We start from the raw sequence: 12761 nt of genomic DNA, 5'->3' as shown, positions 1-12761 counted from the left end.
ATGTTTATTAGGTCTTTTTAGCTGACGTTAATTGTACTCCATGTCAGAGCGGCTTCTCTTACGCTAGATTAATTCCCACTTGTTAAATATACTTGATGGATACCATTAATTTAGTTAGCCATACGGCGAGAAAGGTTGAAGATGATTTTACTTTGTACTGACATAGCTTCTATCGGTACTGTAGTCACACCAACATCTTTAGATGTGCTATGCTAGCTCTTCTGATCTAATGTTACCAGTTCTAAAAATTCCACAATGGTCTGGAGGCACGGTCGGCAAAACAATGCTCATTGAACAAGTAGACATGTAGCGTTACAATGAAATCTTTTCATGTTAGATAAGTTAACTTGGTCATCATGCCGTTATTCTATACGCATTCAACTATGCATTTATTTTCAGAATGAGAGAACTTGAAGAAAGTGATGCAATTCTTGTGCAACAGTTGTATGCAGGTTGCAAATGCAGTTGGATGCGGTCATGGCTAAAGCTTGATACCACCGTTGAGGTGAAATCAGTAAGGCAAACATTCCTACTGAATGACCTTTTAAAAAAAAATTGCTTACAGTGTAGCTGACATTTACAACAGCACATTATTCAGTATATGGGATGTAGCTCTCCTTACACCTTAAATGTCTTTGTCGTTTTGGTTCCCAAACAGGCCTGTATGTTCATGTTAACATGTTTCCATCACAAAGCTTCTGCAGGTCTTAAAAAGCGCTTAATTCTGTTTCCTCAAGTGCTGAATTTAGTTTCCTCATGTTTCCTCAAGCTTTAGGAAGTTTGAAAAATTCTTTAAAAAACTTGTTTTTGTCTGTCCATCAGTGTAAAACTCAAATATATTTCAAATACATTTACCTTTGTATATGACCAAAACAATTATTAAATAAAATCAGCAAATCTTTACATTTCAGCATCTAAAACATCCCTGTTAAATGGAAGAATTTTGGAACAACCAGGACACTTCCTAAAGCTGTCCATCCTGCCAAACTGAGCAATCGGGGGAGTAGGGCCTTGGTAAGTGTGGTGACCAAGAACCTTATTGTCACTCTGGATGAGCTCCAGAGATCATGTGTGAAGATGGGAGAAACTTCCAGAAGGACAATCATCACTGGAACACCACTGATCTGGGCTTTAATTCCAAGCGTCATGTCTGGAGGAAACCAGGCACCGCTCATCACCTGCGCAATACCATCTAAACTGTGAAGCATAGTGGTGGTAGCATCATGCTGGGGGTGGGTTTTTCAGTGGCAGTGACTGGGGGACTGGTCAGGGTTGAATAACAGCTGAACATTGCAAAAAACATGTCCTTAATGAAAACCTGATCCAGAGCTCTCCGGACCTCAGACAGGTCCGAAGGTTCACCTTCTAACAGGACAATGACCCTAAGCAAACAGCCAAGATAATGCAAGAGTGGCTTAGGGACAACTCTATGAATGTCCTTGAGTGGCCCAGCCAGAGCCTGGACTTGAACCCAATCAAACATCTCTGGAGAGACCTGAAAATGGCTGTCCACTGACCGTCCCCATCCAACCTGACAGATCTTGAGAGGATCTGCAGAGAAGAATGGCAGAAAATTCCCAAATCCAGGTGTGCAAAGCTTGTCGCATCATACCCAAAAAGACTTGAGGCTTTAATCGCTTCCAAAGGTGCTTCAACGAAGTACTGAGTTAAGGGTCTGAAAACTTATGTGAATGTGCTATGCAAATTGTAGCCTGTTCTCATAAAAACGACAGAACTGTAGTGACATTTTAGCTAAATTGTATTATGTGGTTGATTTAGCTAAAAGTGAATCAAATGTTCTTCCAAACAAATAAGGTTTTTAAGGCTTTGCTCTCAAGTTTGAAATCAATAAAACTAACCTCCCTCCCATAACCCTAACAGATAGTGTCCTAAAAAGCAAATGTGAGATGAAAAATGCTATTGCTGAAGCAACCATGTTGTTTTGTGGTGCTTGTATGACACTTTCGTCTCACGTGTCGAATCGTACCCTGGTTCTTTGCATTGCAGGTGCCACGCTCTCAGTTATGCTACCGTTCAATTTGATTGTGCATAAATAAGCTTGTAAATTTAACTGGTTGTGTAAACATTAAAATGTATATATCGCCTTACACTATAATACACTAAGTTATATACTAGAGTCAAATTGTTTAGATGTCATAAGATAGCATTGTGTGAGAAACGGAGTAAAAAGTGTTTATGAACTGATTATCTGTGGTTTTATTGGTGATTCCAGTAAAGTGATGCGATATGTACATGGAGCTATGCAAAAATGTAGGTATAGGAATCTAATTCTGTGAGACTTGGTTTGCTCATTTAAATTTAGTTTACCTCTATTACTTTATAATGCCTCTTGATGTAGTAAGTATCATTACGGATTAAAGATTTGTGTTTATATCTTTAAACAGGAGCTGAAAGAGAATGGTGAGCTGGTGTCCGTTTTGAAGGGGGAGAACTAAACCGTTCCAGCACTGAAGAACACAAGAATTACATCATTGATATACTTGTTACCTGCATATATTTAACCCTGGATCTGAGGTCTTATTCAATCCAAGTTAGCCTTTTATTTAGAGAAAAATTGTCCAAAACCCATTCATACAATGCTGACCATTAAAATTAAATAAAGCCAATTGTGTTTCAATCTGTTTTATGTTGGACTGACATATTTAAGGGCCTGTTTACGTCTTGATTGATCCGATCATAAGAGGTCATCTGTGACAGATTGCCGATTATCCTGTGACCACCTGTGATTATGTGACGTACTAATTTATTGTTACTGCACGCTTATAAAGTATCAAAAAATGTGCACTCTTTTGCTCCCAAATACAGTATATACATTTTAATCTGACATGGAAATGTTTTACGCTAATTATTTCTTCTTTAATTGTACTTCAGATGTGCCTCAATTGATCTGTTTTGCTTCATGTTTATTTCATGCATGCTGAAGATATTCTGATAAGTCTTGAACTTGAATGCGTTTTTATTTTTTATGATTTTCTGTTTAAGCTGTATGTAACAGACAAATGTTAAAAACCCTAGTAATGATGCAACGATTGTGCGTGTATAGGGGTTCTTTGCTGGAATGCATGAGGACACTGGGATTTACTCTACAAATGTGATTTGGGCACATGCATTTCCAACTACCTCCAAATGTGGTTTTAATGATCAGATCAAAACTGCTCTGTCCACTTATGATCGGTTAACCTAAGACGGATGTTAATACTAGGTCAAGACCACCTAATGTAAGTCACATAATCGACATAATTGCATTCCCTCCTTTTTAATTTATCTGTCAATTAAATAGTTTGCATGTAAAAGTATTCAATGTGGATTTGCACAGTTCTTTGCTGCTTTGAGTTATCCTGAATATGTGACTTAATGAGGACCGTAATGATAGATCTTCATTCTTGATCACGTCCACTCGCTTTAATGCGCTCTTCAGATATAAAGATTATTCTGAGCTCTTGCGGACAGGAAGAAGTTACTCATCATGATTAAAGAGACATAAATATTAATCAGCCGTCATTGATTTTGGGGGAGTAACCCACACCTATTCTGGCTTTGAGCCATGTTTGTAAAGTGTCCATTATCTTCCTCTTACACACACACAAAGACACACACGTGTAGCTTGGGGTAATTGTTGCACTCTTGTGATAACCTGATGGTTCTGCCGAAAAAACCTTTTATACATTTTGACTCCCAGTAACATATAATGATATAGCACAAATACATTGAATGGCCATTAAATTCCAATTTTGGTTAATACTAAATTTAAATATACTATTAATTCTTGTATTTTTTTTTCTGTGGAGTTATGAGGTTTACACTTCAGCTTAGCATCAGTATTAAGAATGGTGTCCAGTACTTTTATATTTGTTTTCATAATTTTACTTTATATAAATGATTGAATATTGATGGTAGAACTGGTGGCTCAAAGGGGTCTTAATCTGGCCCTGTGGGCAACAAGGAAGCTGCCTACGGTTACGGAGTTACACAACAGTGGAGTCTCATGCAGAGGTCAGTGGCCAGCAGACAGTACACACTAGCTCTATTAAAACCTCCTATTGGCTGTTGTCACAGACACGGCTGGAGGCGCCTCCTCCTCGAGCCGCCGGAGACCGCATTCACCCGAGTACTAATTACTCGCCCCAGTTGTTGCCCATTACCTCACCCTATTTAATCACGCCAGTTGTTTCCTTCCTTGCGAAGTCTTGTTCTGCCCCGGCGACATTACCAAGCATTATTGTTTACCTCTCTAGTCTTCCCGTGTACCGATCTAGCTTCTCTCCGTTCCTGTTTGTTAGCCACCTGCCCTTAGACTCTAGCCTGCCTGACTACGTTTGTTTGCTGCCCGCCCTGATCTTAGCCTGTCGCAGATTACTCTTCAGCCTCTCTGCTTTACTCTGTTTGCCAGCACCAGACCCTTGCCTGTATTATCTGAGCTTGCCTGTTTTCTATAAAACCGCACATGGATCCCAACCAACCTGAGTCTGCGTTACAGAAGACTTCGCCAACACTCGATCCAGCGGTGATCACCCGCCTATCGGAGGAACTCACTGCGCAGGCGAACCAGCTCTCCGCGCAACAGCTCCAGCTTGGGCGCCTCGCTTCAGCCGTCGAGGAGATAATGCGTACTGTACAGGCAGCGCTCCAACCCGCGCCGGCTCCGCGACCGCACCAGCGGTTCCTCAAGCTAACCTGGCGCCAGTCGGCGATTCACTCCCCAAGCAGCCGCCAGCCCGCGACTCGCCTTCCCGGAAAAGTTTGACGGCACGCCCTCGAAGTGCAGAGGCTTCATCATGCAGTGCACCAATTTCCTCACACAGCAACCGACAGTATACCCGACAGATCAGAGCAAAATTCTCTTCGTCAGCTCCGTTTTGACGGGCCGTGCTCTCGACTGGGCGACCGCGGTTTGGCACAATCAGGGCTTCACACAATTCTCCTTCGACTCGTTCATGCAGAGCCTGATCGACGTCTTTGATCACCCTGAAAGTGGTAAGAGCCGGTGAGCAACTGCTGGCCCTCCGTCAGGAAATCGCATAGCGGCTGATTACGCACTCACCTTCCGCACCCTCGCAAGCGCAAACCGGCTGGCTCGAGTGCACCCTAAAGCTCCTCTTCCGCCAGGGTCTGAGCGCGGATCTGCAATCGGAGCTGGCGTGTCGCGATGAGGGGGCCACCTTGGAACAGTTCATCTCGCTGGCTATCCGTGTCGACAACCTCATCCGCTCCCGACGACCAGCTAGATGGCTCCCGCAGCCCGCTCCTGCACCCCAGCGTCAAGCGGCTCCTGAACCCATGCAATTAGACCGCGCCCACCTCACTCCGGAGGAGAGAGACGCCGTATTTCCAACCGCCTCTGTCTCTACTGTGGTCAGGCGGACATATCCGCTCCAACTGCCCGACGCGCCCGCCCGAGCGACAACAGCCAGGGGTGAGTTTGTTACTATCTTCCACTCTATCCAGTTCCAGCCTGAATGTACCCATTTCACTCTACTACCAATCGCATAGCTTAAATGTCCACGCCATGATCGATTCTGGTGCGGCTGGGAATTTCATTGATGTGGACTTTTGTAAGAAATATGGCATCCCCTTGACTGTGTGTGAACCTCCCTTGGCAGTGGCGGCTCTAGACGGACGGCCCCTGGGTACCGGTAAAGTGTGCAACACCACCACCGACATCCGCCTGCAGGTAGGAGCACTGCACACCGAAACCATCCGTCTGCACCTCGTCACCTCCCCTCACCACCCGGTAATCCTCGGCCTCCCCTGGCTCCGTCTTCATGACCCACGAATCTCCTGGCGGCACGGTCAAATCACGCAGTGGGGCACCGACTGCTCGGCGAGGTGCCTGAGAACTATCCACCCCTTAACCGTGGGGGCCACCAAGGCCCAGGAAGCTCCCGGCGACTCCGCTCTGATACCCCCCATGTACGCCGACCTGCGCGAGGCCTTCAGCAAGGCCAAGGCCTCCCAACTTCCGCCCCATCGACCTAGCGATTGTGCCATTGATCTCAAACCGGGAGCCACACCACCCCAGGGCCGCATCTTTCCCCTGTCAGAACCCGAGTCCTTGGCCATGAAGTCATACATCAAGGAGGAACTGGCCAAGGGATTCATCCGGCCCTCCACGTCCCGGCAGCCGCCGGATTCTTCTTCGTGGGTAAGAAGGACGGCTCCCTTCGCCCATGTATCGACTACCGCGGCCTCAATGACGTCACCGTCAAATTCAGATACCCCCTGCCACTCGTACCCGCAGCTCTAGAGCAGTTGAGAAATGCAAAGATCTACACCAAGCTGGACCTGCGCTCCGCCTATAACCTGGTGCGTATTCGGGAGGGAGATGAGTGGAAGACTGCCTTTTCCACCACCACCGGCCATTATGAGTATCTGGTGATGCCGTTCGGCTTGTCTAACAGCCCCTCAGTGTTCCAATCCTTCGTCAACGATGTATTCAGAGATCTTCTCAACCGCTACCTTATCGTTTACATCGATGACATACTAATTTACTCCAACTCCCTTGAGGAACACATCTCACATGTCCGGACCGTCCTCAAACGCCTCATCCAACACCAGCTGTACGCCAAGGCCGAAAAATGTGAGTTCCACCTGAAGTCAGTAGCCTTCCTGGGGTACATCATCAGCCCAGATGGAGTGGCCATGGATGACCACAAGGTGCGAGCTATCCTGGAATGGCCTCAGCCCGCCACGGTGAAGGAGCTCCAACGCTTCCTGGGGTTCGCAAACTTCTACCGCCGGTTCATCCGCAACTTCAGCACAGTTGCTTCCCCTCTCACCGCCATGCTGAAGAAAGGTGGCAATAAACTCCACTGGTCAGCCGAAGCCCTCCAGGCCTTCACTCAACTCAAGGCACGCTTTACCTCGGCACCCATCCTGCACCACCCCAATCCTGACCTCCCCTTCGTGGTAGAGGTGGACGCCTCGAACACCGGTATCGGGGCCATCCTCTCCCAGCGCCACGGAAACCCACCTAAGCTGTTTCCCTGTGCCTACTATTCCCGCAAACTCACCCCCGCCGAGCAAAACTATGACGTTGGAAACCGGGAACTGCTAGCCATAAAAGTAGCCCTGGAAGAATGGCGTCACTGGCTGGAGGGGCCAGGGAACCGTTCCAGGTCTTGACGGACCACCGAAACCTTGAGTACCTCCGCTCCGCCAAGAGGCTCAACCCCAGACAGGCTCGTTGGGCCCTGTTCTTCACCCGCTTCAACTTCAACATCTCCTACCTCCCGGGTTCCAAGAATACCAAGGCAGACTCCCTCTCCCGTCAACACGAGACCACTGCCCAAACCCTTGCCGTCGAGCCCATCGTACCGCCCGAGCTCTTCCTGGCTCCTGTCCAGTGGGATCTAATGTCCGACATTACCCAGGCTCAAGTCTCAGTCCCACCTCCTCCTGAGTGCCCTGCGGATCGGACCTTCGTACCCCCAGCCTCCGGAGAGGGTACTCAGCTGGGTGCACGACTCCCCAAGTTCCGGCCACCCCGGAATCACAGCAACCACCCGCCTTCTGAGTAACCGCTTCTGGTGGGGGACCCTACCGAGGATACCGCCGACTTCGTCAAGAAGTGCCCGGTCTGCAACCTAGCTAAGTCTCCAAAACAACCACCGGCCGGCCTGCTCCAACCTCTCCCCATTCCTCATCGTCCATGGTCACATATAGCTGTGGACTTCATAACCGACCTACCCAACTCCCAGGGGCACACCACCATCCTCACGGTTGTGGATCGGTTCTCCAAGGCTTGCCGCCTGATACCTCTGCCCAAGCTCCCCACTGCCCTCCAAACCGCCGAACACCTGTTCCAACACGTGTTCCGCTTCTACGGTCTGCCCGAAGAAATTGTCTCGGACCGGGGACCCAGTTCACCTCCAGGGTCTGGAAGGCCTTCTGCCGTCTCCTAAATATCAACCTCTGCCTCACCTCCGGTTACCACCCCCAGTCCAATGGACAGACGGAAAGGCTGAACCAGGAAATCATCAGATTCCTGCTGAACTTACTGTCACAACAATCAGTCGGACTGGAGCAGGTTCCTTCCGTGGGCTGAATACGCCCAGAACTCCTTGCTCAAACCATCCACCAAACTGACCCCCTTCCAATGCACCCTGGGGTACCAGCCTCCTCTCTTCCCTTGGTCCGGAGAACCCTCGGAGGTCCCCGCCATTAACGACTGGCTGCAGCGCAGCGAAGCAGTTTGGGACCAAGCCCACGTCCACTTACAGCGGGCCGTGGACCGCACAAAGTCACAAGCCGACCGTCACCGCCGTCCCGGACCCGACTACGCCCCAGGCCAATGGGTTTGGCTCTCCACCGAGACCTCCGCCTCCGCCAGCCCTGCAGAAAACTCGGCCCTAGGTACGTAGGCCCCTTTAAGATCCAAAAGAAAATTAACCCTGTTACCTTCCGTCTCGAACTCCCCACTAATTACCGTATCTCTCCCTCTTTCCATGTCTCCCTACTGAAACCGGCCAGCGACCCGGGGCCGAGGAGGAGGCCACACTCAGACCCCCTCCCTGATCGTGGGCGGCGAGGAGGCCTTCCTGGTGCGAAGACTACTCGACTCCAGGCGCCACCGAGGTCAGATGCAGTACCTGGTTGACTGGGAGGGGTACGGCCCGGAAGAAAGGTCCTGGGTCGGCACCAATGACATCCTCGATCCAAACCTCATCTCAGAGTACCATCGGACCAACCCGGAACGACCGGCCCCTCGACCTCGGGGGAGACCTCGACGTGGGTCGCATCTTCGCGTCAGGAGCCGCTCACAGGAGGGGGCTCTGTCACAGACACGGCTGGAGGCGCCTCCTCCTCGAGCCGCCGGAGACCGCATTCACCCGAGTACTAATTACTCGCCCCAGCTGTTGCCCATTACCTCACCCTATTTAATCACGCCAGTTGTTTCCTTCCTTGCGAAGTCTTGTTCTGCCCCGGCGACATTACCAAGCATTATTGTTTACCTCTCTAGTCTTCCCGTGTACCGATCTAGCTTCTCTCCGTTCCTGTTTGTTAGCCACCTGCCCTTAGACTCTAGCCTGCCTGACTACGTTTGTTTGCTGCCCGCCCTGATCTTAGCCTGTCCCAGATTACTCTTCAGCCTCTCTGCTTTACTCTGTTTGCCAGCACCAGACCCTTGCCTGTATTATCTGAGCTTGCCTGTTTTCTATAAAACCGCACATGGATCCCAACCAACCTGAGTCTGCGTTACAGCTGTATGAATTGCATGGCGTTATTAGTTTTGAAGAGTAAGATGAGTATATTCTGCATTTCCAAAGAGCTACAGAGGTAAATGCTCTTTCATTTGTCATGGGGACATTTATGGGTGAACATGGATTGAAAATTATTGCCATCTTCACTACTGTACTTATTCTTTTATAGGATTATTCACAGGCTCTCCTTCAATCTGAAGACCTTACAATTATGTTTGAACAGAAAGGAAAACCAGTAATGCGTCAGTCCCTCCACAAACATTTCAGCTCAGTCCTGTAGTTGTCACGTTGTGTCATTCACTATAGCCTGCAATATAATTCAAACCAGTACAAGTGGAAACAGACTCTTATTTAGGGCCCTAAGAAAGAGAATAGGAGCTGGTTCGCTGAACTAAAAACAATTAAAGTAAAAATTGAGCATTTGGGATCTTAGAAGATAGATTTTCAAGCTACAAGCATATTTAATCTTAAAGTGATTTTTACAAAGTGTAATGTGTTAATAAGGCCTGACTTTAATGCTATGTCTTTAGAAAAATGACAGCAATAAACAGTAACTGTAGTTGGTGCAACAAATGTGCTTTTATTGAACTTTTGAATAAGTCAAATGTTGTATAGTGATGGCTATTCAGATATACCTGCCAGATTGATGGTAATGGGGTGAACCATGATAAAGCAATATTTTGGAGGTTAAGAATATCTATCCAGTCACTATCTACATGCCCGCTCTTGCAACACATCCAGGCCACCATCACAGGCAAACCATGCCTCTGTATATGCCATGCCAAAGGCTGTTTGCACCCTGACCCTAAGGACATACAAGCTTGTGGCCATACACTTATGTCATCTGTTGATAACACAAAGCCCAGTCTCTCTTTGCAATTCAGCAAAAATGTCTGAATATCAAATGTGTCAAATGAGCTCTCATAAAATAGGGCTACATGTACATTGGTGATGTGGGTGTAGGCTTTGTTAACAATGAATCACCCTTATGTTCACTGCAATGTGTGGTTATTTATCATGTGGTTTGATTGGACAGATATGGGATAAAAGACAACTGTTTGAGTCGGAGTACATGCCCTGGTTTGGAGTTGTTGTGGTCTATGCTAGAACAATACACATGTTTGTAAAATAGGTTTGCGTATATGCTTTTTCTACAATGGATCTGGGGTGGAAAAGGTTGATTTAAAATTGGTTTCACTTCTCATTTTAAAGTATTGCTGGTAAGTGTGTAAAAGGTTCATAATTTTTTAATTGTAGTCTCCACTTCCTGTTAGTCATCTTGATTGTCTGGAAACATGAAGGTGGGCAATATCTTCATGTGCGAAGACATTTAAGTGACTTCTATTTCTTATATTCCTCTTGTTTTCTAAATCTGACTCAATGTGTTCATTTTTCAAGGACATTTTCACCGCTGAGTTCAGTCTTATCCCATGTGACTCTACCATCCCTAGCAACAAGGCCAATTTGGTTGCTTGGGAGACCTGGCTGAAGTCACTTGGCACACCCTGGATTCGAACTTGTGAATGCAGGGGCGGTAGTCGGCGTCAATACTCCCTGAGCTTCCCAGGTCTTGGTCTTCTTATTCAAGCCAGAATGTTAAAGGTGGTCCTTCAAGCAGTTCTGAGTCTCTGCCTCTTACCCAAGGTGCACCAATTGGCTCAGTTCTGCTTCCTTGGCCCAGTCCCAAAATTCTGACAACTCCATCAGCGTTGCATCACTACTATCGTTTAGTCATCCAGGATATAGCCAACCAGTCTGCCAGTGGACTGTTTTCCTGCAGTCAGTGTATTTCCACTCAGGACAACTCAGTGTTACAAGCAGGAGATTCTGGTCATCTTATATCCATCCTAAGAGGAAATGGCAGTTACATTGGTTACTCAATCCAGTTTCCAAGCACATCTAGTCAGTATGCCTCAAACGCTACGTTTAGAGCTTGGAAAGCTTAGTTTCTTAGCCCCTTTTGTCACTGGCCAAATCACTGTTGATCAGAGCTTTCTTACAGCAAGCTCTCAAAGCAGCTTCGGCTCGTATCCGCCTGTCTCTGGCTCTCCTATCAATACAGGGCTTATGACCTCACTCCTTAGTCTTTTTAGCCAGTCTACTAACAGTGTTCCCAGTACAATTTCCAGGTTAGCACACTCCCTTTAAAACATGCAGTGCTGAGACCTTTATTTTTGCTTGTTTTAGAATGCATGCCAAGTGATCATGCCAAGGGTGTCAGAACGTATGTGTCTAAGGGCTAGGGCAGGCAAATCTTTGGGACAGGGGCTCTTTAGGGTGAGAGATGGGTGGATTTTGCTGAAGAACTGGTGTGTCTGACTAATCTTGCATTGTCTTTGCACTGAGCATCTTTAGTGGGTCTCAAAAGTCAAGAGAAAATGAAATGCAGTTTAATATTCTTCTGTCAGAGAGGCCAGAAGAGGCAGTCAGCAAATGTTTCGCTCGCTCGGCATGACGAATATAAATTGATATAGCCGAAGTGTTGCTGTATAACTTTGGTGCAAAATAACAGTAGTGCAAATGGAGTAAACTAGTTGGTAATGCAATGTTCAAAGTAAACTAGGAGAGCAGCTAACTATGATTAACAAATGGGAACTTGTCAAAGCGGCTCTCAGTGTTTTATCGGACTGCATACAGATAGTCTGCCATGGTGTACTCTCTTTTAGGGCTGGATCATATTGCATTTCATTCTACTGTTGTGTTTGAATTTCCCAATGACCAGAACATGCCATATATTACGACTTGTCATACTATGTTATATGTCCTTTTATTTGTATGTCTATTTATATTCTTACCTTGTTTTCTATTCTCACTGTAATGTTCTTTGTGCACTTTTTTTCTCATATAACCAAAAAAACGAAACAATTCCTTGTATACGTGAGAACACTTGGTAATAAAGCCCATTCTGCTTCAATAGTTGATATAATTATGTTCCATTGGTGCTGCAGTTTTTACTGTAATTAGGTTGGTGGTATTGTACTGGTGCAGGGCTTCAGTGTGATGAGCGTTTGTAGATTTTAGTGAAACATGACTATTAAAGCTGATTTCTTTAACTATTTGCTCCAGTTGCCTCAGGCATTAGAGGGCTAATGAGCAGGGTTCACTATGTATTACCTGTTTCCAGAATCTGGTTGCCCAATTTTGTATTTCTACAATTAGTGGATATTTGCCTGACTCTGCAATACAATTCTTTGTGTGTGTGTGTGTGTGTGTGTGTGTGTGATGATTCTCTCTCTCCTTCCTTGCACAGCTAGTGGGACTTTGGGATTACTTGCATAAATATCACTATTCAAACACTCAACATTAGAAATCACAGGGGCAGAACAGATCAATACTTCCATTTTCTTCTTGTTAAAGAAGGCACTAAAATACATTAGATCTCTTTGCCAGAGATGCATGGTCCCCTTTCATTATCACAAATAACAGCAGCAAATTCCACAAGGTGTACTACCTCATTTCGATTGTATTACCTGTAAGCCATACATATGATTCAGTGTTTAGCTCCATGAATGTGGAGACCGGTGACTCGTCGATTTGCCC

The 12761-nt window shown here is 46.5% G+C and overlaps 1 protein-coding gene across 1 annotated transcript in view; it reads left to right on the top strand.

Annotated features, from left to right (window-relative positions):
• The window catches only part of LOC127626433 (glutaredoxin 3-like), a 29782-nt gene extending 26226 nt beyond the window's left edge, over nucleotides 1–3556 (top strand). The window contains exon 11 of the mRNA XM_052102198.1: nucleotides 2406–3556. Coding sequence (XP_051958158.1) covers nucleotides 2406–2456 — 51 coding nt within the window. The 3' untranslated portion in view covers nucleotides 2457–3556. The remainder of the gene's footprint in view (nucleotides 1–2405) is intronic.
• Nucleotides 3557–12761: the final 9205 nt, after the last annotated feature.

This window comes from Xyrauchen texanus, chromosome 33 (assembly GCF_025860055.1).
Source record: "Xyrauchen texanus isolate HMW12.3.18 chromosome 33, RBS_HiC_50CHRs, whole genome shotgun sequence".
NCBI lineage: Eukaryota > Metazoa > Chordata > Actinopteri > Cypriniformes > Catostomidae > Xyrauchen > Xyrauchen texanus.
Note: the sequence above shows the minus strand (reverse complement) of the source record. Positions and strands in the feature narration are given on the sequence as shown.